The sequence below is a fragment of the Cygnus olor genome, chromosome 18, assembly GCF_009769625.2.
Source record: "Cygnus olor isolate bCygOlo1 chromosome 18, bCygOlo1.pri.v2, whole genome shotgun sequence".
Classification (NCBI taxonomy): Eukaryota; Metazoa; Chordata; class Aves; order Anseriformes; family Anatidae; genus Cygnus; species Cygnus olor.
Window position 1 is genome coordinate 5,780,800 of NC_049186.1, and position 26,295 is coordinate 5,807,094.

The window sequence follows — 26,295 nt, forward strand, 5'->3', positions numbered from 1 at the left end:
CCCCCCCCCGGAGCGGGGCACGAGTCCCACGGAGCCTCCCCGAGGCCGGGGCCTCGCCGAGCTGGGGCTGGAGGCGGCCCGGGAGGAGCCGGAGCCCCCCCCGGCAGGGCGAGCTGCCCCCGGCCGCCCCTCCGAGCCCCGCTTTCTGCAGCTGCTGCCTCTCCCCCCTTCGCTAGCATCTTTCCTGCCCCGTTTGTGCCGTGGCTTCGGGTTTGTTTTCCTCCCCTCTTTCCTTTTCTTGGGATTGGTGGAGAAACTTCGCTTCCCCAGGTGGATTCCTGGGCTGGAGGCTCGGCTCGGGCGGGCGGGATGGTTGCTGCTGCTTCTCCAGCCTTGTGCCTTCCGCAGCTCTTCGCTGCTGCTCCTCTCTCAGGAGGCTGAGGAGGTGGAGATCGGCATTCGGAGCTCTCCGTACCTCTGAGGTATTTGTTGAGCCTCGCACGCTCCAGGAGAGGCAGGCAGCAGCGGGAGGCTGTTTTCTAGGTGAGGCCACGTGGAGGGTTTTTTTCGTAATAAACGCATAAACAGCACCAACGCCCTCGTACTCACTGTTTGTGCTCGCAGAGCAGCGTGAAGTTGGATTCGGTGCGCTGGGTTAAGTGAAACAAAGTCGTTTTGAAGCCGGTGGAGCCGCAGGAGGCTCCGGGAGGTGATTTGTTTGTGGCGAGGGGTTGCTCTGAGCCGAGGGGCTGAAACTGTGTTGGGATGGGGATAAGTTGTGGGGGTGCCCCGGAACACGGGGGTGAGAGCTGACCGAACCGGGCACTGCTATCAGCACCTGGTGCCGGGCTGCCGAGCAGCCCTGTGCTGAGGATTTGTTAGCCGCACCAACCCATGGCCCCAGGGAATGACTGAGGGGGGGAGAGACCCCCAGCCTGGCCTGGGAATTTGGGCACCCCCTTGTCCCAGGAGCCAAACCAGCATCGGAGTCTTGCCCCTGCGGCTGCCCTGAATGCCACTGCACCCAGGGGAGGGCTGGAGCAGGGGGAGCCCCGTGTCGGGGGGCTGCACGGCTTCCAGGATGCCCGTGGGTGGGCTGAGCGGCGCTGTGCTTGGTGTGGGGTCCCGGGAGGCGCTGGGACGGCCCTGCTACTCTTGCCCCTGAACCAGGCAGGACCTCTCCTCCCGCTGTTGTTGCCTTCTCTCTCCTTCGGTGGTTTCTGTCCTCGAAGCAGTGACCTCGATCGCTGGGAGGAAGGAGCACCCAGTGTTATGTAAATGGCTGAGGGCGAGTGCTTTGGGAAGGGAGACGGCACGCCTGGGCGCTGGCTGCGGGAAACTGGAGCCGGTTCCCATCCAGCCCGGGTCGGCGTGGCGGGAGTCGCGGGGCAGCCCAGTCGTGCTGGCAGCCCAGCAGCTGGCACGGCGTGTGCTCCCTGCCCTCCTGCTCCTCCCTGGGCTTCGGAGCAGCCTGCTGGGTGCACGGCCCTGAACCAGGAGGGATTTTCTTGCTGCCCCAGTGCAGGGGGAGAGCATGGGGTGGGAGGGGTGAACGGCTGCACAGGAGCCCAGGTCCTCTGGGGTGTCCCCACCGGCCACAATCGGGGCTTGATCTCGTTCCCCTGAGCGCGGCTGTGCTGCCTGGTTGCACCCAGCTTCTCGCTTTGGGCCCGAGAGCGCTTGTTTACTGGGTGAAGAGTGTCTTGGGTCCTGGGGCACTGAGCTCCCCGGGTAGCTCGGAGGGCCAGGGTTTGTCCCTGCGCCGGAGGGGAAGGGTGCCAGGCAGGTTCAGCCGGTCCCAGCGGCGGTGGAGGGAGGACTTTGGCTCAACCTCCCCTGCTCCATCGCGTGGGTGCCGCCACTGGCGGAGGGGAGGGGGAGATGTGGCAGAGCCCCGTTTGCTGTCATCGGGGAGGGCACGGCGTGGCCAGTCCCCTGGGCTGGAGGGCAGGGAAATGAGCAGCAGCAGCAGCAGTCATCCATCCGTGCCCCCCCGCCAGGAGGCTTCCTCCACAGGTTCTTCCCTCTCCTTCTAACACGAGGATGAGCCGAGTCCCGCCAGGACTAAATATAGTCAAAGTATTTGTTCTTCGGCACGGATACAAAAGCTGTCGCGACGGAGCCGGGAGGTAAATGGCCTTTGAGGGCTGACTGTGCTCTTCCCCTCCGCAGGTCCCAGGCTGCCGTGCCAGTCCGCACCGGGGCTCGGCTGCGCGCGGGGCTCCCCAGCGTGGCTGCAGCGCTGTCGCCAAGAGGAATGCCGAAGCGAGGGGGCTAATGAGCACCAGAGAGGGAGGATCTATGACTTCCAGATGGCAACGAGCCTGTAATCCCTTTGGGAAGAATTAGGGACTCATCAGTGTGGCAGAGCCTGGCGAGGGGAGCAAAGCGAGGCACCTCCGGCTGCGGAGCCCAGCACAGCTTCAGGCGAGAGGCCCGCGGCATCCCAATGCCGGCCCCGCTGGGTGCCCTGCCCCAAGCTGCCTCGCCGGGTCTCGTGGCATCCCGTTGCTGCCGGGAGCCGGTCCATCAGCACTGAACTCTCTCTGATCTTAACTGATTGCATGTTCTCCGACCGGACCCCGTCTGGGTCCTGCTCCTCCCGACGCAGAAAGGGACTTCTGCTGCTGACAGAGACACGTCTTCCTTCCTTTTTTTATGTCCCGTGGGATTTTAAAACATCTTTTTTGCTGGATTTCACCGCCTCTCCGAGCATGTTTTGAGGATTTACAGGCTTATTCTCATGGCTTTATAAACCTCCGGGATCCGAGGGCTTCTTCCTTGTGCGCCGCTGCCGCTCCCACCTGTCCGCCATGGGGCGAGAGCAGGAGCTGATCCAGGCCGTGAAGAACGGGGACATACCCGGCGTGCAGAAGCTGGTGGCCAAGATCAAAGCATCCAAGAGCAGTGAGTACCTGGGTGTGGAGCTGCTGCTTCCCTCGCTCCCGCCGGGCATCGCCGCGTGGCCCGGGCTGCGGGCTCTGCGCGGGGCCAGTTCAGCATCCGCAATGGGGTGTGAGCGCTGACTTTGAACCTGGCGGATGAGTTCCTCCACGCTTGGAGGCGGGAGCACGAAGGCTGCCCGTGCTGGTGAACGACTGGGCTGTAAACGATCCTCCCGGCAGGGCTCGGGTTCCCTTCGGGCTCAGCGCCAGGGGCCCCGAAGTGTGGGCACCGAGCGGGGAAGGGCGAGGGGAAATCACAGCGGGGCAGGCGGCGAAGCTGCTCGGGGGGATGCGGTACAAAGGGTCTTTAGCGATCGCCGCTCGCTCCTGGCCGTATTTATCTTGTGAAAAATTATCATCCGAGCCGGTCGACTGGAACCAATTGTCAAGCCTTGAATTTCAGTCTGGTAATGTTTAACCCTTCAGCAGTGCTGTTTTCTTTCATGTGTGCTCGGAAAGGTCAGCCACGAGCGGGCTCAGAGCAAATGCTGGGCTCAGCCCATGCTGAGCATTTGGTGAGCCCGGGGCCTGCTGCTGATGGTGCTGTGGGGGTCCTGGAGGGACTTTGGGGTCCCTCCCAAAAACTCCCAGAGAAAATGGGGGGGGTAAAAAAAAAAAAAAAGTGAAGGAGCAGATTATGGCTGGTGCTGCAGACCTTGCGGAGAGCTGAGCTCCTGGGTAGGTGCTCCGGTCATTTCTTGTGCCCTGCAGAGAGAAGGAAACTGGAAAAAGTAAATAAAAAGGCGCTTGTCGGCAGTGCGTGACCAGGGGAAGCTGCACGGCTCCTTTGTGGGCTGCAGGAGCTGATCTGGGTGAGGAGAGGCCGGAGAAACCCCTTCCCCGTGCTCGCAGACTGCGGGGTGGCTTCAGCTGGGAAGTTGGTACAGGAAAAACACATCTGGGACCAGCTCCCTGCTGCAAGGTGCTTGTGGAAACTCCCTGAAGGGCCCTCCTGGTCGTGGCCCTTGTTGGGGCCACTCATTGTGGGAGGGTCTCAGGGGGCTTCAGGAAAGTTGTGGGGGAGGACAAATATTCTGGGGAGGGAGAGGGGAAAATCAGGCAGGAGAAAAAGCTGGAAGTCTTAATCGGGGTGGTTCAGTGCAGAGAGGCTGGTGCTGAGAGCCGTGAGTTAGGCTGGGGATTATAAACGTGAGATGGGGATAAAATCCCCTGCGTCGGCTCCTGGAGGGATTTGACTGGGGCTAAAACTTTGCAAATCCCAGCAGCTGGGCTGCCGCCTCCTGCCCCTGGAGCCAGCCCTGAGCCTACTTGGGGCACCGAGGGTGCTGGGTGCCCCATATCTGGGTGACAGGACCGGGCGCCTTCACCTCCACGCGCTGCTCAGGGTCCTTGGGGGGTCACAGGCCGTGTGGGGCAGGTCCTGGGGCTGGAGCAAGGTGGGTTTCCTCGTGCAGGAGGCTCGAGGGCTGCCCCAAGGCACTAAATAAATAACATCAGCCCCGAGCTGGTGTCCCACGGCCAGGCAGCACGATACAGGCAGGCTTGGGGCACCCACAGCTCTCCTCCCCTGCGTGTCGGGGGGGGAGTTCACGCTTGTTTCCTCCGATACCTCTCGCTGTTAAACCCCGTCTGTGTTTTCTCTGGCATCTTCCCTCCCTCCAGCCACGGGGCACCCACGTGAACGCCTGCCTTGAACTCCCCCGCCGCAACGGCGTCTGCAGGTCCCTCGCTCTGCTTATTTTCATTTTACTCCTTTATAAGGAGGGGGAGCCAAAAGCCCAGACCCTGGCAAGGCCACCTCGCCAGCCCCGGTTGCTCCCTATCCCTTACGCTTCCCTCTCCCTCCTCCCGCCCGCGCCATGCGAGCAGAGCATTTGCTGCTCATTAAAGCGCCTTTTCCATATGACAGGCCGAGATGCCGATTTTTTTTTTTTTTAAATCCCTCTAAGAGTTCTGCTGCTGTCTCAGTGGATTCGGAGCTCCGTCACTGTGATTAGCCCTCCGGGACTTCCTGTGCCTAAAAAAGTCACCGCACGTAAGCAAGAACCGAGCGCCAGTCCCGGCAGCGGGAATTTCAGGGACGCGGTGCTTAATATGCACCGTGCGCGAGCCCTCGGCCCCACGCAGGCGCTGCCGTGCAAGTGGGTCACGGCACCTAGCATTGTACGGGGGGGGGACAAAGTTTGGGTTGGGAGGAGCGGGGCTGATGGAGCAGCCATCCCGCCTGCGGGAAGGGGACATCGGGACACCGCCGTGGTCATCCCTACAGCCGGAGAGGAGAGCGGGCTGATCCCGCTGCCCCGGCCGCGCTTTGTTGAGGTTCTCCTGAGCAGCGAAGAAATGGTTCCTCTTTTTAATTTCCTTCCCTCTCCCCTCCCCTCCGCGTCTGAGCGCCGCAGAGTTTAATTGAAATTGTTAAACGACCCGTCACGGCTTTGGCCTTTCTCCCTGGCGATCAATCCCGGCCCTGCCTGGCCACGCTCGCTAACAATGCCCCGGCCTGGCCGCGGCGGCCGCGTGGGGCACAGGGGCTCGAGCCGGGGCCGCAGGAATCCCTGCCACGGGGTGACGGCTCCTGGGGCCGGACGGGTGCCACGGTGCGCGGCGAGGTTTGCGTGTCCCTGTCCCAGCTGGTGGCGGCAGCAGGGTGAAGGGGCAGGCAATGGGGGCGAATGCCGGGGGTTTTGTCTGAGGCGTGAGCCTTACCGCCCCGCCGATAGCCCGGGACTGGAGGTGCTGGGGAAGAGAACAGGAGCTGGGCTCGCTGTTTGCCTTCCTTCAGGGAGTGGTGGAGCTTTTTGTTTAAATGTGCACGAAGTGCAAAGAAAGGGCGACAGCTGAGCAAACTCGCGTTAAACTCAAGGACGGGGAGCGCAGCCTGCCCTGCTGGGGCCCGCTGTCCTAGGGCTGCCTCTGGCCCCTGTCACCAGCCACACCAGGGCTTTGGGGACTCCCAGACCTCAAGAACGTGGGTGCCTGGGGTTCAGATCCTCCTGGGGTTCAGATCCACCTGGGCCGTGACCTAACGAGCTGTTAAACACAAGCAAAGCTTCTGGAGCTGCCTGGGCTGGCTCCCCTCGCTGCTGCATCCCGGCAGCACAGGTCACAGCAAGGGCTTCCTGTGCCAGCTCTCGGCTGCTGTCACCCATCCAGCTGAGCAGGAGAGGGACGATGGCTGGGAGACCGCAGCGGGCAGATGTGGGCTAATTCGCTCCCTGCCTCCCGCTTAACTTTCCTCCTAATCCCTAGTAGCTGTATCAGCTTAAGCCCCGAAGCGTGAGGTTTAATATCCCTCCTCCTATTTGTTAGCCTTTGCCACCAGTGCTCTGTGTCCCCGTTCTTAGCAGAATCACCTGCCCTCACTCCGAGTCCTGCAGGATTTTTTCCTTGTCTCGATGGCAGCAGGTCCCTTGGGCATGCAAGGAAAAGGTCGCTGCTTTCCTCCACACAGGAGTTACTTTGTGATGGGGGTGGATGCGCCTTCGTGCCGGCCAGCCCGGCCCACACCCTATCGTGGTGTCCTTCAGGGAGGACCATCCTCCCCTTCACACCTGCAGGGAGGTTTGGGTGGTGTGGGGAAGAGCCAGGACCCGCCTGCGGCGGGATCGTTATCGGTTCAGGCTCTGTCACACCCCGCTGCTGGTGGCACAGGGACTGCTGGGCACCGTGCCTGTTCCGGTCCTGCCCTGGGCACTGCAGCTTGCTGGATCTGGCTGTGCCACCGAGCCAGCACACCGCCCTCACCGTGTCCCTCGAAGCCCGGCTTTCAACGAGGAGTTCCCAAACATCCTCGGCGAGGTCCTTTCTTCCTCCCCGCGCCTGCTGTAGGTCTGACGGGCCGGGCCGGACCGGCTGCACAGCTGCGTGCGGGCTTGGAAAGGCCTCGGGCATGCCCGGCGCCGCCACGAGCGGTGCCGAGAAACTTTGCCAAAGCGGGCGAAGCTCCCCGTCCCCCCGAGAGCCACCGGGACAGCCCGGCCGGCGGTGGCCCCGCGCCGGGGAGCCCCCCGCCCCGCAGCCTGCCGAAACGTGCTTTCAACCAGCCTGCGGTGGGTGGGAGGGGGAAAAGGAGGCTTCAAAGGCTCCTGCGAGCGCGGCGCGGCCGCCTTCCTGCCGCGGGGATGGCGGCGAGGCTGCAGCTGCATGGTACGGAGGGGGGGGCCTCAAATCCTTTCCTCCTCCCACGGCTCCTGGCCTCTCCGGGGGGGTCTCTTCCAGCAGTCGTGTGCCAGCCTGCAGTTTGCTTGGTGCTTTGTTTTGTTTTTTTTCTTGTTCCCCCCAGCACGCACTGTCATGAATCCCGGCTGCCCAGCTCGGGGGGGAGTTTATCCCCTTTTCTTTTTATTTTCTGGAAGGACGAGCCCCACACAGGCAGCGGCAGCGAGAGGAGTGAGGCCGCGATCGCTTTTCAAAGCCGGCCTCTGCCGGTTGTTGTCTTTGGACAGGGGCCACAGGCGGCCCTGCCGGGGCCTGGCTGCCACCGCTGCACCCGGAGCAAGCGTCGCCGCGCCGAGCGGGGAGATAAGCCCCAAGCAAACAGTGTCACGAAGGCAGATGGAGCGGCTGGTGGGAAGGTGTCACCCAGCCCACGGGGCACGGCCTCGACGTCCTGCCCCGCTCTGTACCCCATCACCTCGTCCCGGGTCCGTGTTTCTGTCCGCATCCTTTGAAAGCCCTTTGGCAGGGCAGTCTTCAACTCCTTGCTGCGGCCTCTGCCACCTGCAGCTGGTTTTTTTTTTCCTGTCTGGGTGAAATAGTGGGGAGGAAAAAAAGGGGATTATGATGGGGAGTTGTATAAGGGACATGCAGGGGAGCTGCTCTGGGGTGTTGCTGCCTTCCCCAGGGGTTGGCCAGCAGCTCCTGCGCATCCCAGGGACGTGTCCATCTCTCCTGGGGAGCGGAGCAGTGCACAGGGCCGGGCTGGCTGCGTTTGGGCTGACGGCAATCACCTACGCAGCAGGCGGGAGGCTGAGGTTTGGGGCGGGAGAGGGATTTCCGTCACTTGGGCATCTCCCGGTGACTCAGCCCCGGCCACAGGGCTCTGCTCTCCCTCTGTGAGAGCTGCAGAGGCCGTCTCAGCTGCCTGGCCCAGAAACGTGGCACGATTTGGGTGCCGACAGCTCCGAGGCAGGCGGGCAGGGAATCCCAGAGCAGCGTGGGACAGCGCGTGCCCGGCTGTGGGAGGCACACAGGCTGTAACGGGGACAGCGCTCCCCAGGGCTGCTCCCAGGCAGGGGAGGAGACGCAGCAAGGACACCGCTGGCACTTGTGTCCTGTCCTCCTTCTGCGTGTCTGGGACGTGCTGGGGGGGCACGGGGGTGGTGGCAGGCGGCTGGGAGCTGCGAGAAGGTGGAAGGAAGGCTTTCCGAGCGGCAGCAAGCGAGCTGGGGGTGCTGTGGCGGCCCCCCCCAGGGACAGGGGGTCAGCTCTGCGGAGAAAAACTCCCTGGTCAGTGTGTGGTGTGGGAGCGGGGCCTGCAGGGCTTGGGTCTCCTCCTGGAGCTGACGGTGTGCTCTGCGAGCACCTCTGCTGTGCGCTCTGCCACGTGCTTGGAAACAGCCCCACACGTGCCCGTGCTCCCTGGCTTTCCGCCACCCAGGGGGGAAGCTGCTTCTAGATGGAAACCTCGCCGTGCTCCTCCTCCTCCTCGTGCCTACTGGGGCTGAAAATCTCGGCTGTGACCTAGAAAAGCCGCCCAGAGTGTCTCCAGCACCCTGGGCATTGGCCCTCTTTGGAGCGGGGACAAGGCCATCCCCAAGGACTGCGACCAAGTCAGCAGCGCGACTCGTGCTGCCTCTCCACCGCACTCCCGAGGCCGAGGGTGGGGAGACCGTTTCCCCAGGCCGAGGAGCGAATTACCCAATTCCAGCACCTCTTGGGGAGGACGGTTTGCAGCTGAGCTGGCTGGGAGCGCCCGGCAGCATCCCGGCGAAGGCCGGGAAGAGTTAAAGAGGCGCTCGGTGCCGTGCGTGTGTGTGTGCATGCACGCGCCCTGCTTTGTTTTGAAAAGCGCCTCGGCTGGCCTGGCCCCGCGCCAGTCCCGGGGCCGCCCCTGGCAAAACGCAGCTTCGGCAAAGAAGTATGAAAGGGCAGAAACTAAATAACAATAAACCACCTTTTCTGGCTCCTGCGGCAGGCAGGGGGTGGGGAGTCGAGGGGCGGGAGCTGCGAGCTTGCTGCTTTTCCCCCAAATTGTGCCACGGATTCCCCCCAAAATCACCCCCTGGCTGGAGAGGCGAGGACCTGCCTGAACCTTGGGCCTCACCGAGGTGTCCCGGTGAGTCACAGACCTGTCTGGAGATGCCCGACCTGCTTGGAAACGGCTCTGCCGGAGCGATCTTTACCCTCCTGGGGAAGGGCAGGACGCCCTCGCCCATCCCTCGCTCCCGTCGGATGCCTGGGACCGCGGCAGCCTGCGTGCAGGGTTGGGGGCGCGGGCACCGCGAGCTGTTTGCAACCCGGGGAGAGCGGCTGGAGCGGCAAATCAGCGCCGCTTCGATGGCAAGATAAGGGCGCAGGGCCGACCCGCGTGCGCGGCAGGTATGCGGCTCCTGCAGCATCGCAGGCTTGGTGCAACACGTTCCGGCTGCGCTTCCGCAAAGCCCTGCCAGCGCCGGTGCCGCTCCCCCAGGAGGCCCCAGCCAAATGTGTGCAGGGAGCGCGCGGGCCCCCCAGCGCCGCCGCGCAGCCCGGCCCCTGCCCCTGCCCCTGCCCCTGCCCGCCGTGCTCGAGCAGCCGGGATGGGCCGAGCTGGGGGCGGGTGCGAAAACACCCCGGGGTTTCCTACCGCTGCCCTCGGCTGCAGGCACCGGGGGCGATGGTTGCGTAAGGCGCCCTGGCCTTCCCATCTCGCAGAGGGACTCGAGCAGAGCTCGTGGCCCGCAAGTTGGCGGCCGTGCGCAGTAGAGAGGACGGCTTGGGGAGCTCGAGCTCTCCGACCTTGTCCCCTTGGAGCAGCGGGCTCAGGGTCTCCGCGGCCCCTGTTCTTGCTCCGTCCTTCCCTCCCCTCCTCCGGCAGCCCAGCTCGGGTCTTGATCTCGTCTCTTTGCAAGGACGGATGTAGATAAGGGGGTTTGGGGCTTGAGCCGGGTTGGGTGCAAACACCCCTAGGGAGAGCACAGACTGGGAAACCCTTGCAGCTTTCCCCCCATCTTTGGAGGCTTCTTCTCTGCCACCCCTGGCACGGCCGGGACGCGCCGTGCAGCAGCAAGGCGACGTGAGCGCCGCTCACCTTGGCAGCTTCCAAAAGGGGCCAGAGTCCTCCGTGGTGGCTAATCATTGCCTACGGGAGGACGCGGTGCCCTGCGAGCCTGGCCAGCAGTGCAGGGCAGCGGGGATGGCCCTGGGCTCCAGCCCAGACCGCTCTGGTCACCCTGAAATACCTCCGGTTTGGCTTCGTTGGGGCTGATGTGGTGGGAAGGGCTGTTCCCGTCTTCCTCGAAGGAGCTCCCGGTTATCCTGAGAGGTTAAAAAGAAGGGAAATGCTCCTTGCAGGGGAAGAGGCAGTGGGGCACGGGGCAGCCAGGAAAGCCCTGGCAGCCGGCAGGGATTTGAGCTGTCCCTGGCCATTTCCTCGTTAGTAAAGCCACGTCCCAGAGCAGGGTTGAGTTTTGGCCACGTGAGGAGGTGCCGTGAGACAGTTCCTGCTTGCAGCCTGGCTTTGTGGCGCGGGCACGTGGGTTTTGGCTCAACCCCATAGCAGCTCCTTGCCCCTCTTGCGTGGGGGCCCCCAAACTTGTGTTCCCCTGGGCTAATGCTCCCCGGGGCTGGCGGAGCTCCCTGCCTCGGAGCGTCTGTCCCGCGGGTTGTATTTAGCAGCACGTGCTGGGCTGGAGCTGCTTCACCTGGAGCCTGGAGTAGGTGGGGGTCTCCTCTGCCTCCCCGCCGAGTCACGGCTCTGCTGCACCCCGCTGCACCCTGCTCCGAATGCCTATGGGGCCGAACTCATGCTAGAGACAGCCCCAAATGTTTTCCTGGCTGGGGTGTGTGTGGGATGGGGGACACAGGAGCCAGAGGAGGGAGGGCTGGTGCGACGGGGTGCCTTTTGCCCTTTTGCTATGAAAACGAGCCGATGCGACCCTTTTTCCCCCTTTGCACCCCCCTCTTTCTCCTCGCCACCCCCTCCGGCAGGCGCTGCGAGGCGGCAGGCGGGGTTTTCTGTGCTCGGCTCCCAAGTCCTGCCTTTGCCGCCAACTCGGGCTTGCCGGGGCCGTTCCCGACACGCACCCGCCGCGCTGGAAAGGCGTAAACAGATCAGGTTCCCGGCAGGGGTCCAGGGACCGGGCAGGCCTTGGCTTGTGGCCCACCGCCGCTCGGTCACGTTGGGGTGTGGGAAGCACCGAGGGAGGGTGCTGGGACCACGGGGACGGGCCCTGACCCCGCTGTAAATCAGCCCGGGTGCGTTATGTGGTATGCGGGGGGGGGGACAGGGCTGCTCCGTACCGCCCTTGTCCCCAGCTGGTCCCCGAGCAGCTGCTGGGTGGCTCCGGCACGGCTATGGGGCCACAAGCCCAGGCTGGGCGATGCGAGGAACCCCGAGCAGCTGGGGTGCAGGGAGGGCAGGAGCGCGGTGCCTGGAATAACTCAGCAGCCGCCGAGGCCCAGGGCGGGATGGGCACAGAGCCCCCGATGTGTCCCCGCTCCGCCGTGGGGACAGGGGGACGCCTCGCCCACGACGTAGGGCATCACTGGCTGCCGCAAGTGTTTGTCGGGGGAATTTGCTTCCACCTGTGGACACGCAGCGTGGTGTGGGGCACCACAGCCCTGTGCCACGGCCGTACGGCTGTCTCGCCTCTCCTGTCCCCTGCGGGGGACCGGGGAACCCTTCGCTGGTGCAGCTAGGTGAAAATGTCCCTACGGACAGCGACAGGCAGGAGGGCAAAGGTGGGTCCTTCTCTCTCGGGCTCACCCCAGGCTGGATGAAGCCTGGCCCGTGCCAGGTGGGATGGATCCTTCCTTTCCCCTTCCTGCGAGCAGTTTCCTCTTGCCTCGGCGCGTGACCTTGTGCAGGGAATGAGGGCGGCGAGGAGACGTCGGTGCCCGCCATGCCCGAGCTGTTCCCGACTCACCCTTTCCTTTACCCGAGCTGGGGTTTGGAGAGGAATCCCTGCCGGCCCTGCGGCACGTGCCCTGCCGTCCCCTGCCACCTGGGAATGCCGAACTGCCGCTGTTCGACAAGGTCCTGTTGCTCTTTCCCAACGCAGGTGCCACCGGGGGAGCAGGATGCCCAACGCAGGTGCCAGCAGGAGCAGGATGGAGGCTGTGTTTCGGCTCCGTCCGGGAGGGAAGGAAAAGGTTTGCTGGAGCTGCTCAGATCTGGGTTGTGATTCGGATCAAGCTCCGTGCGTTTGCTTGAAGGTGGTTGTGGGAAGCAAAGAGCTTCTTCTCTGGTCTCGCCAACCCGGAGAGGCAGCAGCCCCTCAGGGGAGGGAATCCTTGTTTCACAAGCAGGGGAAACATCCCCAGACAGGGTCCTGCTGCCTTCCCCATCCCCTGCACGGCCGAGGCCGCGCACATCCCGGGGGACCCGCCGGCGCGTTCCTGAGCGGGGCTGGCTGGCAGCAGCGCCGGCTCGCGGGGTCAGAGTTGAGGAAAGGCATCCGTGAGGTATTTTTAAACACTTGTGACTTCAAACCCCGTCCGCACAGCCGCGAGCAGCGGTTTGAGGTTAGTGCTCGGCTGCAGACGGCCGATTGCCCGGGGGTGCTGGTGGAGGGGGTGCCTCGGAGGGGGGGAGATTTGGATCCAGGCCGCTGCAGCGCGGGGCCTGGGCCCTGGGAAGGGGCGATGGTGCTCGAACCGTGGACCTTCTTTCTGGGTGACCTCGAGCGAGTGGCTTCACCTCCCGGTGCCTCTCCTCCCATCCTGTGTGTGCCTTGCCTAGATTAGAAAGCATCCAGGGTGGGGACAGCGGCTCCGTCTGCCCCGGCAGCGCTGCTCCAGGCACACAGCCACTTCCCCCGGGGCCAAAGGGTGAGGAAGTCACAGGATTTCCAGCCACCGCATCGCTGCGTGCTTCGAGGACCGGCTCCACTGGCCGGAGCGGATCCCAAATGCCAGCTGCCACGTGCAGGGGACAGAGGAGCCCCTGTGGGTGCCGAGCTGGGGCAGACGGGGACAGAGTAGAGCGCCTTAGGGCAGCGCCAGCCTGGTCCCCCTGCCTCAGCCTTGCCCTGCCGTCCCCAGGAGTTACACAACGTGCTGCAGCCTTCCGAGCTGGATCCTCACTCCAGTCCCTTGAGCTCACAGGGTTTTTGCCAGTTGCTCTTAGCTGCTCTCATTTTTATCTGGGGCTCCTCGTTGGAACGGTAAAATGAATAGTTAGGTGCTCCTCTGGAGCGTCAGAACCCTCCAGGTGTAGGTGGGTTGCCGCGTCCCTGCCCGCCCTCCCTAATTAACCGTTGCTCAGCGAATCCAGACCGGCTGACCTGCCCTAATCCTCCCGTGCGAGGCGAGCCCTTCAGCTGCCTGCTCCTGGTACTCGCTCACCTCTCACGTCCGCCACCAAGCCCGGCCCGTGGTGGCAGCAGGGCGCACAGCCCCGGCCTGGAGGGGGAACCCGGAGGTGCCCTGGGAAGAGGATCCCCCCCTCAGGGCTGCCTCACGCGGCTGCTGAGGTTGTTTCCCTCGCCCGGGGCTCCCTTTGTGCTCCCATTCATGCTGCTCGCGTGGTCCCCCCACATCCTGCTTCCCCCCTTTCTTCCTCCCATTGAACGTCTGCCCGGCGGAGTGTTTTTCCCCAGATGCTGGAGTTTGCCATTTTCCCAAGCTGAGTCTGCACCAGTTCGTTCTCTGCTGCCTTCCTAATCTCTCTGAGGCCCTTTGTATTACTCCTGTCCGTGTCGATCTGCCCAGCAGCCCCCACGGATTACATTAACGTGCCGTTTACTTGACGTCACGTTCATGAAATTGCTGAGGGTGCCGATGCGGCCCCTCTGCCTGGGCACCCGCAGGGACCGGCGGCCCCTTCCCTGGCTCCTGGCAGGGAGTTCACGCTGGACCAGCTGAACGGGAGCCAAAGCACGTTGGTAACGCCAGAGCAGGTCCTCTGCTGGCATCTGCACCCCGCAGCCCCAGAGGTGTCCCCGGCGTCCCCTCGGCACAGGTGGGGCTCGGCGCTGTCCTTTCCGGGGCGGCCGCGGGAGCCACACTTGGCCGCCGGCCCCCTCCGCTATCGCCCCATCTCTTCCCGCTCCGGGAGGTGTCCTGTCCTTTCGGAAGGATGGGGGAAATGGAAAAGGCTCCACCTCTTCCCTCGGCAAATACAGCTCCTCTGAGTTCACATCCTGCAGAGCGAAATAGCCAGGTCCCAGCAGGGACGGTGACTTCACCTCCCGGTAACGCGTTTCCCCGGCCAGCTGGGAAAGGAGCCTCTGTATCTCTGAAGGAGCCGCCTGGCTTCCCCCACCCAAAGTTTTTACCAGCTGTTTCCATCCTGACAGGGGCCGGGGGATGCAGAGAAAGATTTCAGCTCCGTGGGGAAGGGGAGCTCCTGTTCGGCCACGGTGCATCGGGGCTCGGCCACGAGGCTGCGGGAGCCCCGGGGCTCGGGGGAAGGAGTCGCACAGGTGCAAACCCCAAGGTGGCACGGGGAGATGGAGCGAGCGCCCTTCTGAGATCCTTCTGAGATCTTTCTGGGGGCCCCAAACCTGGAGTAGGAGCACGCGTTTTGCTTTTGCAAGGAAAGGGGTGACTCCAGACACATTTTTCCAAAGGGCTCTTGTGGCATTGCTTCCCCTCCTCGGTGCTGGCCCCCTCCATCCCCACCGAGACTGCGAAACCTCGGGGTAGAGAGGCGAGAGCTGCACCTTCCCCAGCTGCACGGATGGGGACAGGGCTTCCGACTCGGCTTTTCCTTTCATTGTTCTGAGCGAGTTTGCTTTGAACGAGCTGTGTGTTTTTTCCTGCTTTGCTTAGAGGGGGAAATGGCAGGGGGGAAATTGGGGGTCTGGCTGGGGGTCCCTGCGGATGGCTGGGGCCGTGCTGCGGGTGAGGGGTGCCTGGAGTCTGCGCTGCGTGGGGATGCTGCCCCCGCTGTTTCCGACCTCTTTTAAATACTTCATTGTTGGATTTTCCCTGTGAAAAACCAAAGAAGAAAGAAGTCTCTGGCTGACTCCAGGGTCCTGCTGCCGTGCCCCTTTGTTCATCAGTGGTTGTGGGTTCCCCAGACCAGCCCACGGAGGAAGGCAGAAACTTTGGGCCTCTCAAACTCCTCTGCTGTCTGCTCAGAAATGGGTTTGCGGCTCCTTCAGTGCAGCGTGTGCACGAGGGGACCCGGTGGGGTGCTTACAGTGAGACGCGGGGCTACCAAACCCAGGAGCGGGGCTTGTTTGTGCCGGGCATTGTGCAGCCCCTGCGGCGTCAACACGCGCAGGGCCCTGGCCAGCTCTGGTGCAGCCTGCGCCTGGCTTTGGAAGGTTTCTCAATGGATAAAGACGCTAATTATCCTCGAGGAGGTGCCAAGACACTGGGGTAGGGAATGATGAGGGGTTCCCAGGCACCTAGCTCTCTCCCATCGCCATTTGCCGTGTCAATGGGAATCTGCCTCCCTGCTCGCAGCCTCCCTGCCCCTGCCAGTTAACCCAGTGGCTTTGCCCCAGTCGGACGCACCCCATGGGCGCCTGGCTTGGCAGAGGAGCTGCTTGTCAGCGTTGGCTGAGAGCCCGTTTAGGGGTGCTGCGAAGCCTCAAACCCCAGCACGAGCCGTTTGTGGGCAGGAAGGCGCTCGTGGCATTCGGGTGCTCGGCCGGGTGTCGCAGGCAGCAGCACCCTGGCACCCACCGCCACCCTCCCGTCTCCTCAGGGAAGATCGGGGGCCCCTTCCCACCGATCTTGCCACCTTTTGGAGTGCGGGCTGGTGGCTGCGGCAGGCAGCCAGGGTTGGGAGCCTCTGCTTTCACCCAGCCTCTGTCCCAGGCTCGCTGGGCAGCTTCGGTTGTGTCTCTTCGTGTCGCTGTGGCCGAGTTCCTTCCCTATCAAAGCGGGCGAATCTCTTCCGAACCAGTCGGGGAACAGCACTTCAAACAGCAGGTTTGCTGGGCGGCCGCGCCGGGAGGAGCTGGGTGTGGGTGGCCGCGGCGGACGTGCCTGTGGACGGAGGGGTGGCAGGAAGGGGAAGATTCCCGCAGAGGAAGGATGGATGTCACCTCTTCACAGCCCATTTTCTTGGGAGACGCCAAGTCTGCCCTGAGCCCCTGGCCCAAACCTGCTGCAGGCCAGGGCAGGGCTGCTCCGGGCCATCGAGGCCGGGCGGAGCAGGTTGGGTGAAGCTGCCACCTCCTGCCACCTCCGCCTCCAGCCCCACGAGGTCCTGGCTCCCTGCAGGAGGCGGCTGGTTAGCTCCTCCAGCCGGTTTATGGCCTCAGTGGGGACAGTCCCCTGGGAGATTTTATTTTCCCGAGAGCGTGTGTGCTCGTACTTGGTGCGTTCAGAGCGCACAGCTCTGCTCCCACCTCCCGTGGCAGCAGGCACGTGTCCCTGCGGTGCCCAGACGGAGCACAACGCACGATGCGTCGGGTGCACGGTGCTCGGGGCTGGGCGTTTGGGGCTGCTCCTGGCTGGTGGTACGGGGATGCTCGGGGTGCAGGGACACCCAGGCCTGCAGTGTGGGGTCTGTGCCACGCGCGGATGGCACCACACAGTGAGGGAGCTCTGCTGTGGCACACAAAGTCATGGGGGGTCACAGCAGAGGGAAGGCAAGCCTGCTTTCTTGCCCCTCAGCAGGTCAGGAGGCCCCAGGGGACGCGTGGCAGGTGCCCGGGGTGTTCGGGTATTTCCCTCCCCAGCGTGACGTGTCCGGCAGGACCGTGTCCGTCTGCAGCGCGACGCTGGAGGGGAGAGCGGGCGTCCTTGCAGGGCCGAGGTCTCCGGTGAAGGGCGCGGGTGAGTCACGGTGCCCGGCGTGCTGGCACAGGGGGTGCCGGCAGGGCTGGGCGAGGGCACGCCTGGCTCCACGCAGCCGGCACAGCCGGCGCCGGGCGAGCGCCCCAGGGGGGGTAAATACGGGTTTGTGCCGGGCCGGCTGCCAGCGGTGTGCTGAGGCACCCGCCCTGGCCGGCTGCCCCCCCTTGGGTGCCCCCACACCCCAAGAGGAGCTGAGCGCAGCCCTGCATCGCCATGGCAGGGAGCAGCCCAGCCCCACGGGGAAACCGAGGCACGGGGGCAGCGGCACGTGGCCGGAGGGGGCTGATGGCTCCGGGGAGCTGCTTCGCAGCACCTACATGGGGCCGTGCCACCCCGGGCTCCCCCCGCAAGCAGGTGTAAGGCAGCTCCCTCCCAGCCAGCGATGCGGGGACTGGAAATCTGCTGTGAGCAAGTGCCCGAAACGCTGAGAAGCAGCACGTTCCCCCGGCTGGGGTGCAGCGATCGGCCGTGAGGGTTGTGGCACCGGATCGTAGCGGAGCCTCCGCCACGGCCGGCGTCCCGAGGAGCACGTGGGCCAGCATTTGTAAGCAATTTGCTGGAGCTCTCTGGAGGTGTTTCCTGCCTGCCGCTTTGGCAGCGAGTCGCCGCACAGAAGCTCGCTGCCTTCCCTTGAGGCCTCGCTCAGCCCCGGCCGGCGCTGCCGAGCCTCGTCCTGCCCGGGCAGGAGCAGGCGAGCACGAGGGGCGCGGATTGGGGCCGGCGGGACCCCCAGAAGGGGCACGGGGCTGAGCACAGAGGATGCACGCGTCCAGAGTTAACCCTTGGGGGGTGCAGAGCCGTGCTTTTCCCTGGAAATGTCCCCATCAGGGTTTTTTGCCTTTTGGTGTCAGATCCACCTTTTTTCTGGTCTTAGCTCAGGGTTAATCCTTCTGGGACGGGTGCGTGGTCCCTGCGGGGAGCAGGGCTGTGGGCCAGGCCCGCAGGCTCTCTGGCCCCGGTGCAAACCCAAAGGAGGTGACGAGGCATCCGAGAAGGATCCGACCACCTGCCACATCCCGGTGCCGTGGCTGGATCAGCCCTGCTCAGCCTCGCAGGGTGCTGGGTGCCTGCTCCTTCCCCTGCCTGCGCTTTATCTTTCATCCTGGCTTCAAACCCTGCAGATCTCCAAGCAGTGATTTACCCAGCTACAAAATGGGGATGAATTCCTTCCCTTCCTCACCAAGAGGTCATTTCCATTCCAGAAGAGCCCCGAAGGCAGAGACTGCTCCCAGCTCCTCTCTTTGTCCCTGCTGCCTGCCCCACGTCCTGGCATTGCTCTGCTGAGGATGGACCATGCAGGGCAGCCGGAGCGGGGAACTAATTTGAGGAATGTTGCTTGGGGAGAGGAGCAAAAACACAGGAATTTGACCGTGCAGATGCTGGCTGCTGCCGCCACAGGGCCACAGGGCCACCCGCTGTGTCCCAGCCCTGCTCGCCGGACCCCTCTGGCCAGCCCCAGCCCCTCACAGGGGATTTTGGGGGCAGCTCTCCCCATTCAGATAGCAGGCACTGCTCAACTCCAGGACCAGCTCCTGCAGGGTGTTTCTGCCCCTTTTGGCTATGTTTTTGCTTGGGGGGCATCTCCATCCATCCCTTCTCTTCCCGCATTGCCCACCCGGCTCGGCTCTGCCACTCCTGCCCGAGGACACGGTGAGGATCCCTCTTCCTCCTCCCCAGAGCCCCAGCTGCAGGCGCTGAGAGCAAATCCCTCCCGGACTTCATTTCCCGGTGCACAGAGCATCCTTTGGGACTGCGTATGTATAAGCCCTAGTTAAAAGACGGGGGTGCTGGAGGCCCGGCATGAGAGCTCTGCTTTCGGCTCCAAAGTTATGCTGTGTTATGCTGTGCCAAAAAGGTCGCAGCTCTCTGCAGCATCGGGAACTCCTTCTTTATGGCATGAAAACCAGAAAACATCCCTGACCAGCCTCGTCCTGCGGCCGAGCAGGAAACACCAGCTCTGTGGGCATTTCCGTGCTGCCGGGCAGCCAGGGAAGCTGGTCCGGGACTTGCTCTGAGTGATTAAAGCTGGTGTCGGTAACTCCGAGTTGAGGAACCCTTCATTTAGTCTTCAGTTTGATCTCTATTGCGTCCTCTGGAAATCCCCCAGCAGCTTCTCAGCTCTTCCTGCTCCCCGTTCCCAGGTTCTGTCGGAGATTTTCGGATGGGGAAGATGAGAACTTTTCCCAGAGCAGCCAGCAGCCTCCCTGGCTCTGCCGGGTGCCCGGAGCGCGACCCTGGCTCAGAAAACACCTCTGTAAAACGCACACCACGGGGTTCGGTGTTTATTGTCTCTCTGTGACTCAGATGAGAAGTGGCCGGCTGCTTTACAAGTGAAATGTTATTTTTTCCTAAGTGTCAGGCCCGCGGCCCTGGCTGGGCAGGGAAGCAGCCCCTCCGTGCGCGCCACCGCAGCCAAGGGAAGCGGCTTTTCCTTGAGAGAGACCCCAGATCCTCGGGTTTTGGGCAATAAGGGGCTGGAAGGAAAAAGGCAGAGCACCGCTGTCCCCGGGAGCAGCCTCCTTCAGAGAGCCTTCGCACTGCAGCGTGGCTGCTGCTTGGCACGGAGCTGCCCGCCCCGGCGCTGGTGAAGAGCTAATTACGGTGATCCCATCCTGATCGGCTCTGCTGTGGCAAGAGTCACGAGTCCTTCACCAGCAGCCACTCAAAGCCCATTTGGAGTTAATTAGGCTGTTTACAAAACATTTTAAATTGCAGTAATGAACGTGCACCATTACTTGGTTTCCTTTTAATTATACATTTGCATGATGAATGAGCCTGCCCCCTCTTCAGCTCTGCTTTCCGGCAGAGGGGCTGCGCGGCACATCTCGGCTGCGTGGGGGATCTTCATGCGAGATGGGCGGAGAGGCTGGGAGAGGAGAGAGGGGAGGAGGAGGAGGAGAGGGAGGAGGAGGAGGAGGAGGAGGAAGAGGAGAAGGAGGAGGAGGAAGAGAGGAGGGCTGCAACACCGGCCCCGCAGGCCTGCCCTGCTGCAGGGGAGGTGGCTCCTTCCCCAGGACCCCACCACATTTCAGCAGGGCTTGAGTGGCTGCTTCAGCCCAGGCTTATAGCCCAGCTCCCAGACTTTGATTTTCCATAGGGAACGACACAAACCTTGCAAAGCATTTAATCCGCCCTGGCTCGGCAGCGATGGGGCTGCCTGGAAAAGCAGGGGAGGAGCGGCCGCATTTCTTGCCCCCTGCATACCTTTCCCTTTCTTTCCCTTTTTACTTAGCACATGAATTCCAGAGATGTTAATCCGCTCTCAACCCCTTGGTTGAGAATAAAACGTCCTCTCTGTGTGGGAGGAAGGAATTCATTCGAATTAATTGCGGGAAGGAGCGGGGAGACGGGGGGCGCGCGCGCGAGGCTGTGATGAGGGTGGGGTGAGCGTCCTCCGCCGCTCGGTGGCCCCGCAGAGGAGGGGAGGGACGGGCAGGAGCTGGGGATGTCTGAGGTGGCACAATCCTCGCATTCATGGCCGGAGGCTTCAGCCTCTGCCCGCGCCGTAAAAATGCCAGCCATGTGGTCTGTGGGCCTGGCCTTGGCGGCTGTGGCAGGCAAGGACAGCGAGTGGGGGGCGAAACGGCTCCGCTCAGCACTTTTGGGGTGCCGCTGCTTATAAAAGGAGGGAAGCGACGTCCCCCCTCGCAGGCTGGCAGGGGCTGCGGGGTCCCGACCCATCCCGGGGCCGTGGGGGCGCACGGAGTTGGGGCAGGAGGGACAGAGGGAGGAAGAGATGTGAGCTAGAGCGGGCTCAGCCCGTCAAGAGGGTCCGTGGAGGTGAATCGTGGAGGTGAAAGCAGAGCAGGAGAGAGGAGCCCTCGCGGGGATGGGGCAGGCGCTGTTCTGCGCGCTGGGAGGTCAGTGTGGCCGCGGGACGTGCTTCGTGCAGGGCACCGGGAAGGGGGTTCCCATTCAGCCCTGTGGGGTGCGGGGCTCTGCCTCTCGCCCTGACCTTCGCCTCTTTTCTCCGCAGAGCTCCTGGGATCTGCCAAGCGCCTGAACGTGAACTACCAGGATGCGGACGGGTGAGTGTTCCCTGCTGGGTGCTGGGCGCCTCCCGCCTCAGCGCTTGCCCAGAGGAGGGGACGGGTTTGCTTGGGGCAGCTCTCCTCAACATCCAGTTGGTTCTGCCTGGGTATCGTAAAGCTTTTGAGGTTAACTGCTGAGCCTGGAAAACACAACAGTATCCCGAGGCAGTGCCACTTCACGAAGCCAGGGCAAGCCCTACAGAGGCAGAGACAAAGCCTGCATGGATCTGAGCTAGGGGCTGCGCCCAGCCCATCTTGCACGGGTGCTTTAACAACAAAATTCTTCTTAAAGCACTTCTGCATCCCCCTCTGTAGGGCTGGGGGTAAAAAAGGGTGTAAAATGTGCTCAGCCAGTGCCCTGTGTGCTGAGTGCTGGTTAACGCAGAGCAGAGCAGCCGTCCATCCAGCCACAGCGCATGCACGTGCTTGTGTCTGTGTTTAATATCCCAAGAGCAAAATCCCTTCATTCGGGGGGTTAGAGAAAGAAAAGATGAGGTTGCTAAGTGACCACAGCATATTTGTGTAGCTCATCACTTCCAAAATCCAGGCACTTAATAAGCTTGGTACTGAGAGTTAAGGAAACCACAAAGGCCCATAAAGTAAATAAGCGCATTATTCTTATTGAATTAACTCTGACCCGTAAGTTATTAGCACTGGTTTATGTATTATTGTTGTACCTAATTTCTACATGTTTTCTTTCCGAGGACTCTGTAGGAGGAGGTGTCAGTGATGAGTCCTAGCAGGCCAACAGGGGGTTGAAAATGTGCAGGATGGCTGTCTTAAAATAATACTATGCAGATGGAGCTTAATAGAAAAAAAATGTAATAATAGAAGTGATGATCTGATTCTGATAAGGCACAGGGCTTGCGTTTGGGCGGCTCCAGGAGGGCTGCTGGTGTGCGAAGGGTCCGTTCCCCTCTGCAGGGCCACATGTGGTGTTTGGGTTATAAAAAGCACTGGTGGGTGTGCTGGGCTTCCCTGGGGTGCGGGGAGGGGGGGCGGCGGGGAGGCAACTCCCATGCACATGGGGCCACACCGCGCGCCCCTCGGGAAAGCCATGCTGCTGGCGGTGTCCTCGTCCCTCGGAAGGGGTGGGCGAGTGTTTGTGCAGCCCCCAGGGCTGGCTGGGGGATTTCCTCCCCTCCACGTCCTTATTTTGCGCTGGAGGTTTCGGCGTGGGCTCGGTGGTGCAGTGGCTGTGTTTGGAAGAGGGAGCAGGCCTCCCTGCTGCAGTCAGCCCTCCCGTTAGCCCAGAGACCCCGCAGGGATGTGAGGATACCCTGGGGTGGCGGGGCGGGAGGGGAGCCGTGCTGGTCGGGCTGTGTTGGTGGTGTGGGGCTGGGAGGCTGCCGAGCCCTTCGGAGCCTCTCCGGTGGTGCAAGAGCCCTGTGCTGAGCCGTAGCCCTTCACGTGACAGCACAGGGGGAGCACGCTGGGCAGCCAGGCCCCTTTCACAGCCCCGAGACACAGACCTCATTCATTACCGGCGGCCTCCCCCACTGTGCCGTGGGCTCCCGGCATCCCTGCTGGCACGGGCAGAGAGACAGCGCAGGGACAGCCGAGGGCACGGAGAGCACAGAGGGCTTTATCTCCTCTTTGCTCTGGGGAATCCCATGGGCTGACTGGGAGCTGTGTTTGGAGCAGAGTCAGGAGGGACGTAGCCATGAGCCGCCCCGGTGCGTGTCCCCATGCAAGGCACGGGCTACAGGGACAAGTGCTGAGCCCTGCCTTGTGCCGTAGGTTCTCGGCGCTGCACCACGCGGCCCTGGGCGGCAGCCTGGACCTCATCTCGCTGCTGCTGGAGGCACAGGCCACTGTGGACATCAAGGACAGCAACGGTAAGGGGTGACCCCCTGCTGCACCCTGCGTCTCCGGCAGCCGGCTCAGCCCTCCGAGCGATCCCAGGGGGCTGAGCCGTATCCTGCCCTGCTGAGCCCTGTTTGCCCGCAGGGATGCGCCCCTTGCACTACGCGGCCTGGCAGGGGCGCGTGGAGCCGGTGCGGGTGCTGCTGCGCGCTGCTGCCTCCGTCAACATGGCCTCGCTGGACGGGCAGATCCCGCTGCACCTCTCGGCGCAGTACGGCCACTACGAGGTGGTAAGTGAGAGGCGGTGCCACCCCGACGGGGTCTCTCTCCTTCCGGTGAGGGTAGAACCCCATCGCACCAGGCAGGAGAAGGCAGGGGCACAGGGTGGTGCTGAGCCCCTCATAACCACGTTGCTTCCCCGTAGTCGGAGATGCTGCTGCAGCACCAGTCCAACCCCTGCCTCATCAACAAAGCGAAGAAAACCCCCCTGGACCTGGCCTGTGAGTTCGGGCGGTTGAAGGTGAGCACCCTCCCTCTGCCACGAACCCCAAAGCCTGGCAGCAGCACCCGCCTCCTCCCACGGCTGGGCAAGGCCGGATCCTGAACCCACGAGCTGCGGGTTTTGCTCCAAGCCTCGCAGCGGGGCAGCAGCAGGCTGGCAACGAACCTGGGCGTCCTCGCTCCCAGTTCCCTGCAACTTCCCCCCGCCCGCCCCAGCTTTGCTCCCATTTAAGCACAGACAGGCTGAGCTCGCTAATCCCCACCAGCCCGGAGCGCCCGGCTCCGCTCAGCTGCTCAGGATCCCGGCGTGGCTTGTGGGGACGGGGCCTCCCCGTGCCCCGGAGACCCCAGCCGAGCCAACGCCGTAGGGCTGGGTTGGCGTGCGGCCAGCCAGACTGTCTCGTGCCCCCACCAGGGAGGGGAGCAGGGGCATATTTCCATTTCTGGAGTATCTATAATATCTGCAGCTATAAACAGGGCAGTAAAAATAACTCCTCTGTGCCTTTGGGCTGCCCTGCGATGCTGAGAGTCGCTCTGGGCTTGGAGAGACTGAAGTTTTTTAGGGCTTGGTCTGAAAAGCCTGATTATGGGAAGACTATTTCTGGCTGTGCTGACCTTCTCCAGCCCCTCACAACAGCGTGGCCCCTGCCAAGCTCTGTCTGGGCCCCGCCAAGCCCTGGGGCTGTGGGATGGACGGGAATGGTGGGATAGGGAGCACACAGCCGGCCCTGGCAGCAGCAAGCTTGAGCCCCGTGCTGAGATGTTGTGATGGGGACACCTACACCTCTGCTCTCCCCTGTGCAGGTGGCCCAGCTGCTGCTGAACAGCCATCTGTGCGTCGCCCTGCTGGAGGGACAGTCCAAGGACGCGACCGACCCCAACTACACCACCCCGCTGCACCTAGCAGCCAAGAATGGGCACAAGGAGATCATCAGGTAACCCCCGCCAGCCCCTGGCACTGCCCGATGCCAAAACAATATCATGTCTTCTGTCCTGCGTCCTCCTAAACCCTCATCCCTGTTACAGGCTTAGGGGGCTCGTCCCCAAAGCCTCAGCGGTGCAGAGGGCTGTCCCGTTCCCATTGCAAGGCAGCTGATCCCCCGACCCCTATCCATGTGGCCTCCCGTTCATGCCTTTCCCTCCTCGATTCCAGGCAGCTGCTGAAGGCTGGGATTGAGATCAACAAGCAGACGAAGACGGGCACAGCCCTGCACGAAGCTGCGCTCTATGGCAAAACAGAGGTTGTGCGATTGCTGCTGGAGGTGAGCATCAGGGGACAAACCTCTCAGGTTTGGCCTTCACCTCCTTCCCATCCCCTCGGTCTCTCCATCCCCCGTGGGGTGGCTGCTGCTGCTGCAGGCTCTGGCGCTAACCGCGTCCCCTCCTGGGCAGGGTGGCGTTGACGTGAACATCAGGAACACCTACAACCAGACGGCACTGGACATCGTGAACCAGTTCACCACCTCGCACGCCAGCAAGGACATCAAGCAGCTGCTGAGAGGTGAGATGGGGCCTGTTTGTGGCCAGGCCTTGCCTGGAACAGAGGGGGACTTCTCCCTAACATGACCTGCCCCGTGCTCCCAGCTCCCCCTAACAGCCCTAAAACTGCCGAGCTGCAAGTGTCGGTGTCTCAGTCCCATCGTGTACGCTCCCATTCTCTGTGCCAGCAATCCCCAGAGATCGAGTCCTTCCTGCAGTATTAATGTTCTCTTCTCCCCTCTCCTTTCTCTTCATTTTCTCCTCCCGCCTTTCCCAAACCTCTCTCTTGCCCCACTGTGCTCTGGCACCTTTTTTCTTCCCTCCATCCCTTGTCTTCAGAGGCATCAGGAATCCTGAAGGTCCGAGCTTTGAAGGATTTTTGGAACCTCCACGATCCAACTGCTCTCAATGTCCGGGCAGGAGATGTCATCACGGTGAGGCTGCTCCCCACTCCCTGTCCCCTGTCCTCGCCGCTGCCTCGTACCAGCCCTGTCCTCCTCATCCCCACGGCAGGTCCTGGAGCAGCATCCCGATGGGCGATGGAAGGGGCACATCCACGACACTCAGAAGGGCACCGATCGCGTCGGGTACTTCCCCCCCTCCATTGCCGAAGTCATCAGCAAACGAACAGGTCAGTGGCTCTCCTGGGTGCGTCGTCCTGGTGTGAAACCATCTCACCCTGCCCAGCCCTTCCCACAGGACAGGTCCCTGTCGCACTGGCTAGCTAGGGGGCGGGGAAAGAAAGGATTCTGGTGGGCACAGGGCGTTGTATGACCGGTGGGGTGGAAGTTTTGGGGTTCGAGGCTCAGATACCCCCCCTTGCCGCCTCCTGCACAAGCTCTGACCACGCGTGTTTTGTCTTTGAATGCAGGCATGATCCTCCCCCGCATGGCACCCACGCACCAGCGCCAGGGCCCCCCCCGGGGCCCTCACGGCACCCCCCGGCGGGCTGCAGCACCTCCCCGACGAGTGTCCGCAGCAGGCAGCCCCAAGCATCCCAGCACCCTATGGCCACCTCACCCTAACCCGGACGGCCCCGGGCCCTGACAGCTCAGGTCAGGGGTGGGGCTGGGGAGGAAGAGGGGTCGGGGACCTTCCCCTGTCCCCAGCCCTGCCTGCGCAGGGGACGTGGGGAACACTTTCCTTCCACCTCCCGGCAGGAAAGCAGCCAGACAAGAGGGAGCAGCCACAGGGCAAGGGAGTTTAGGGGAGCCCATAGAGCAGCCCCTTCCCTCCTGGAATCCGTGGCCATGTCCCCAGTTCCCATTTCCCCTTTGTGCGTCCCTTGCCAGCTGAGGTCACCCTGTCTGTGCTGTGTGTGCCGGGAGGGACTGATGCATGCTCTGTGGCTGGAAGGATCTTGTGGGAGGCTGTTTTTACTGGTGTCACTGCTGGCATTCGGGTCCCTGCTGGGGACCTCTGTGCCCTGTGTCAGCACCAGTCCTGGGGCACTGCTGATGACCTCCCCTTCTGTTCTGAGTAGCAGGAGACAGGAACAGCGTGGGCAGCGAGGGCAGCATCGGCAGCATCCGCAGTGCCGGCAGCGGCCAGAGCACCGAGGGCACCAACGGGCAGAGCACCAGCATCCTCATCGAGAACGCCAGGGTAGGTGCCAGCCCCTGCTCCCCACACGTTGCTCCCCCAGCTCCACCTGATGTGGTGGCAATGGGGCCCAGCGCGTTCCTGTAACCACCTGCACCTCCTGGCAAGGAGGGGGGCCGCGGGAGCTG

At 63.1% G+C, this 26,295-nt stretch overlaps 1 protein-coding gene across 1 annotated transcript in view; it reads left to right on the forward strand.

Annotated features, from left to right (window-relative positions):
- CASKIN2 (CASK interacting protein 2) overlaps positions 1–26,295 on the forward strand; it is a 33,732-nt gene that overhangs the window by 898 nt on the left and 6,539 nt on the right. The window contains 13 exon segments of the mRNA XM_040530049.1: positions 2,113–2,847; positions 20,725–20,776; positions 22,520–22,617; positions 22,730–22,875; positions 23,010–23,105; positions 23,891–24,021; positions 24,240–24,348; positions 24,479–24,587; positions 24,905–24,999; positions 25,079–25,196; positions 25,437–25,480; positions 25,482–25,620; positions 26,049–26,170. Coding sequence (XP_040385983.1) covers positions 2,754–2,847; positions 20,725–20,776; positions 22,520–22,617; positions 22,730–22,875; positions 23,010–23,105; positions 23,891–24,021; positions 24,240–24,348; positions 24,479–24,587; positions 24,905–24,999; positions 25,079–25,196; positions 25,437–25,480; positions 25,482–25,620; positions 26,049–26,170 — 1,353 coding nt within the window. The 5' untranslated portion in view covers positions 2,113–2,753.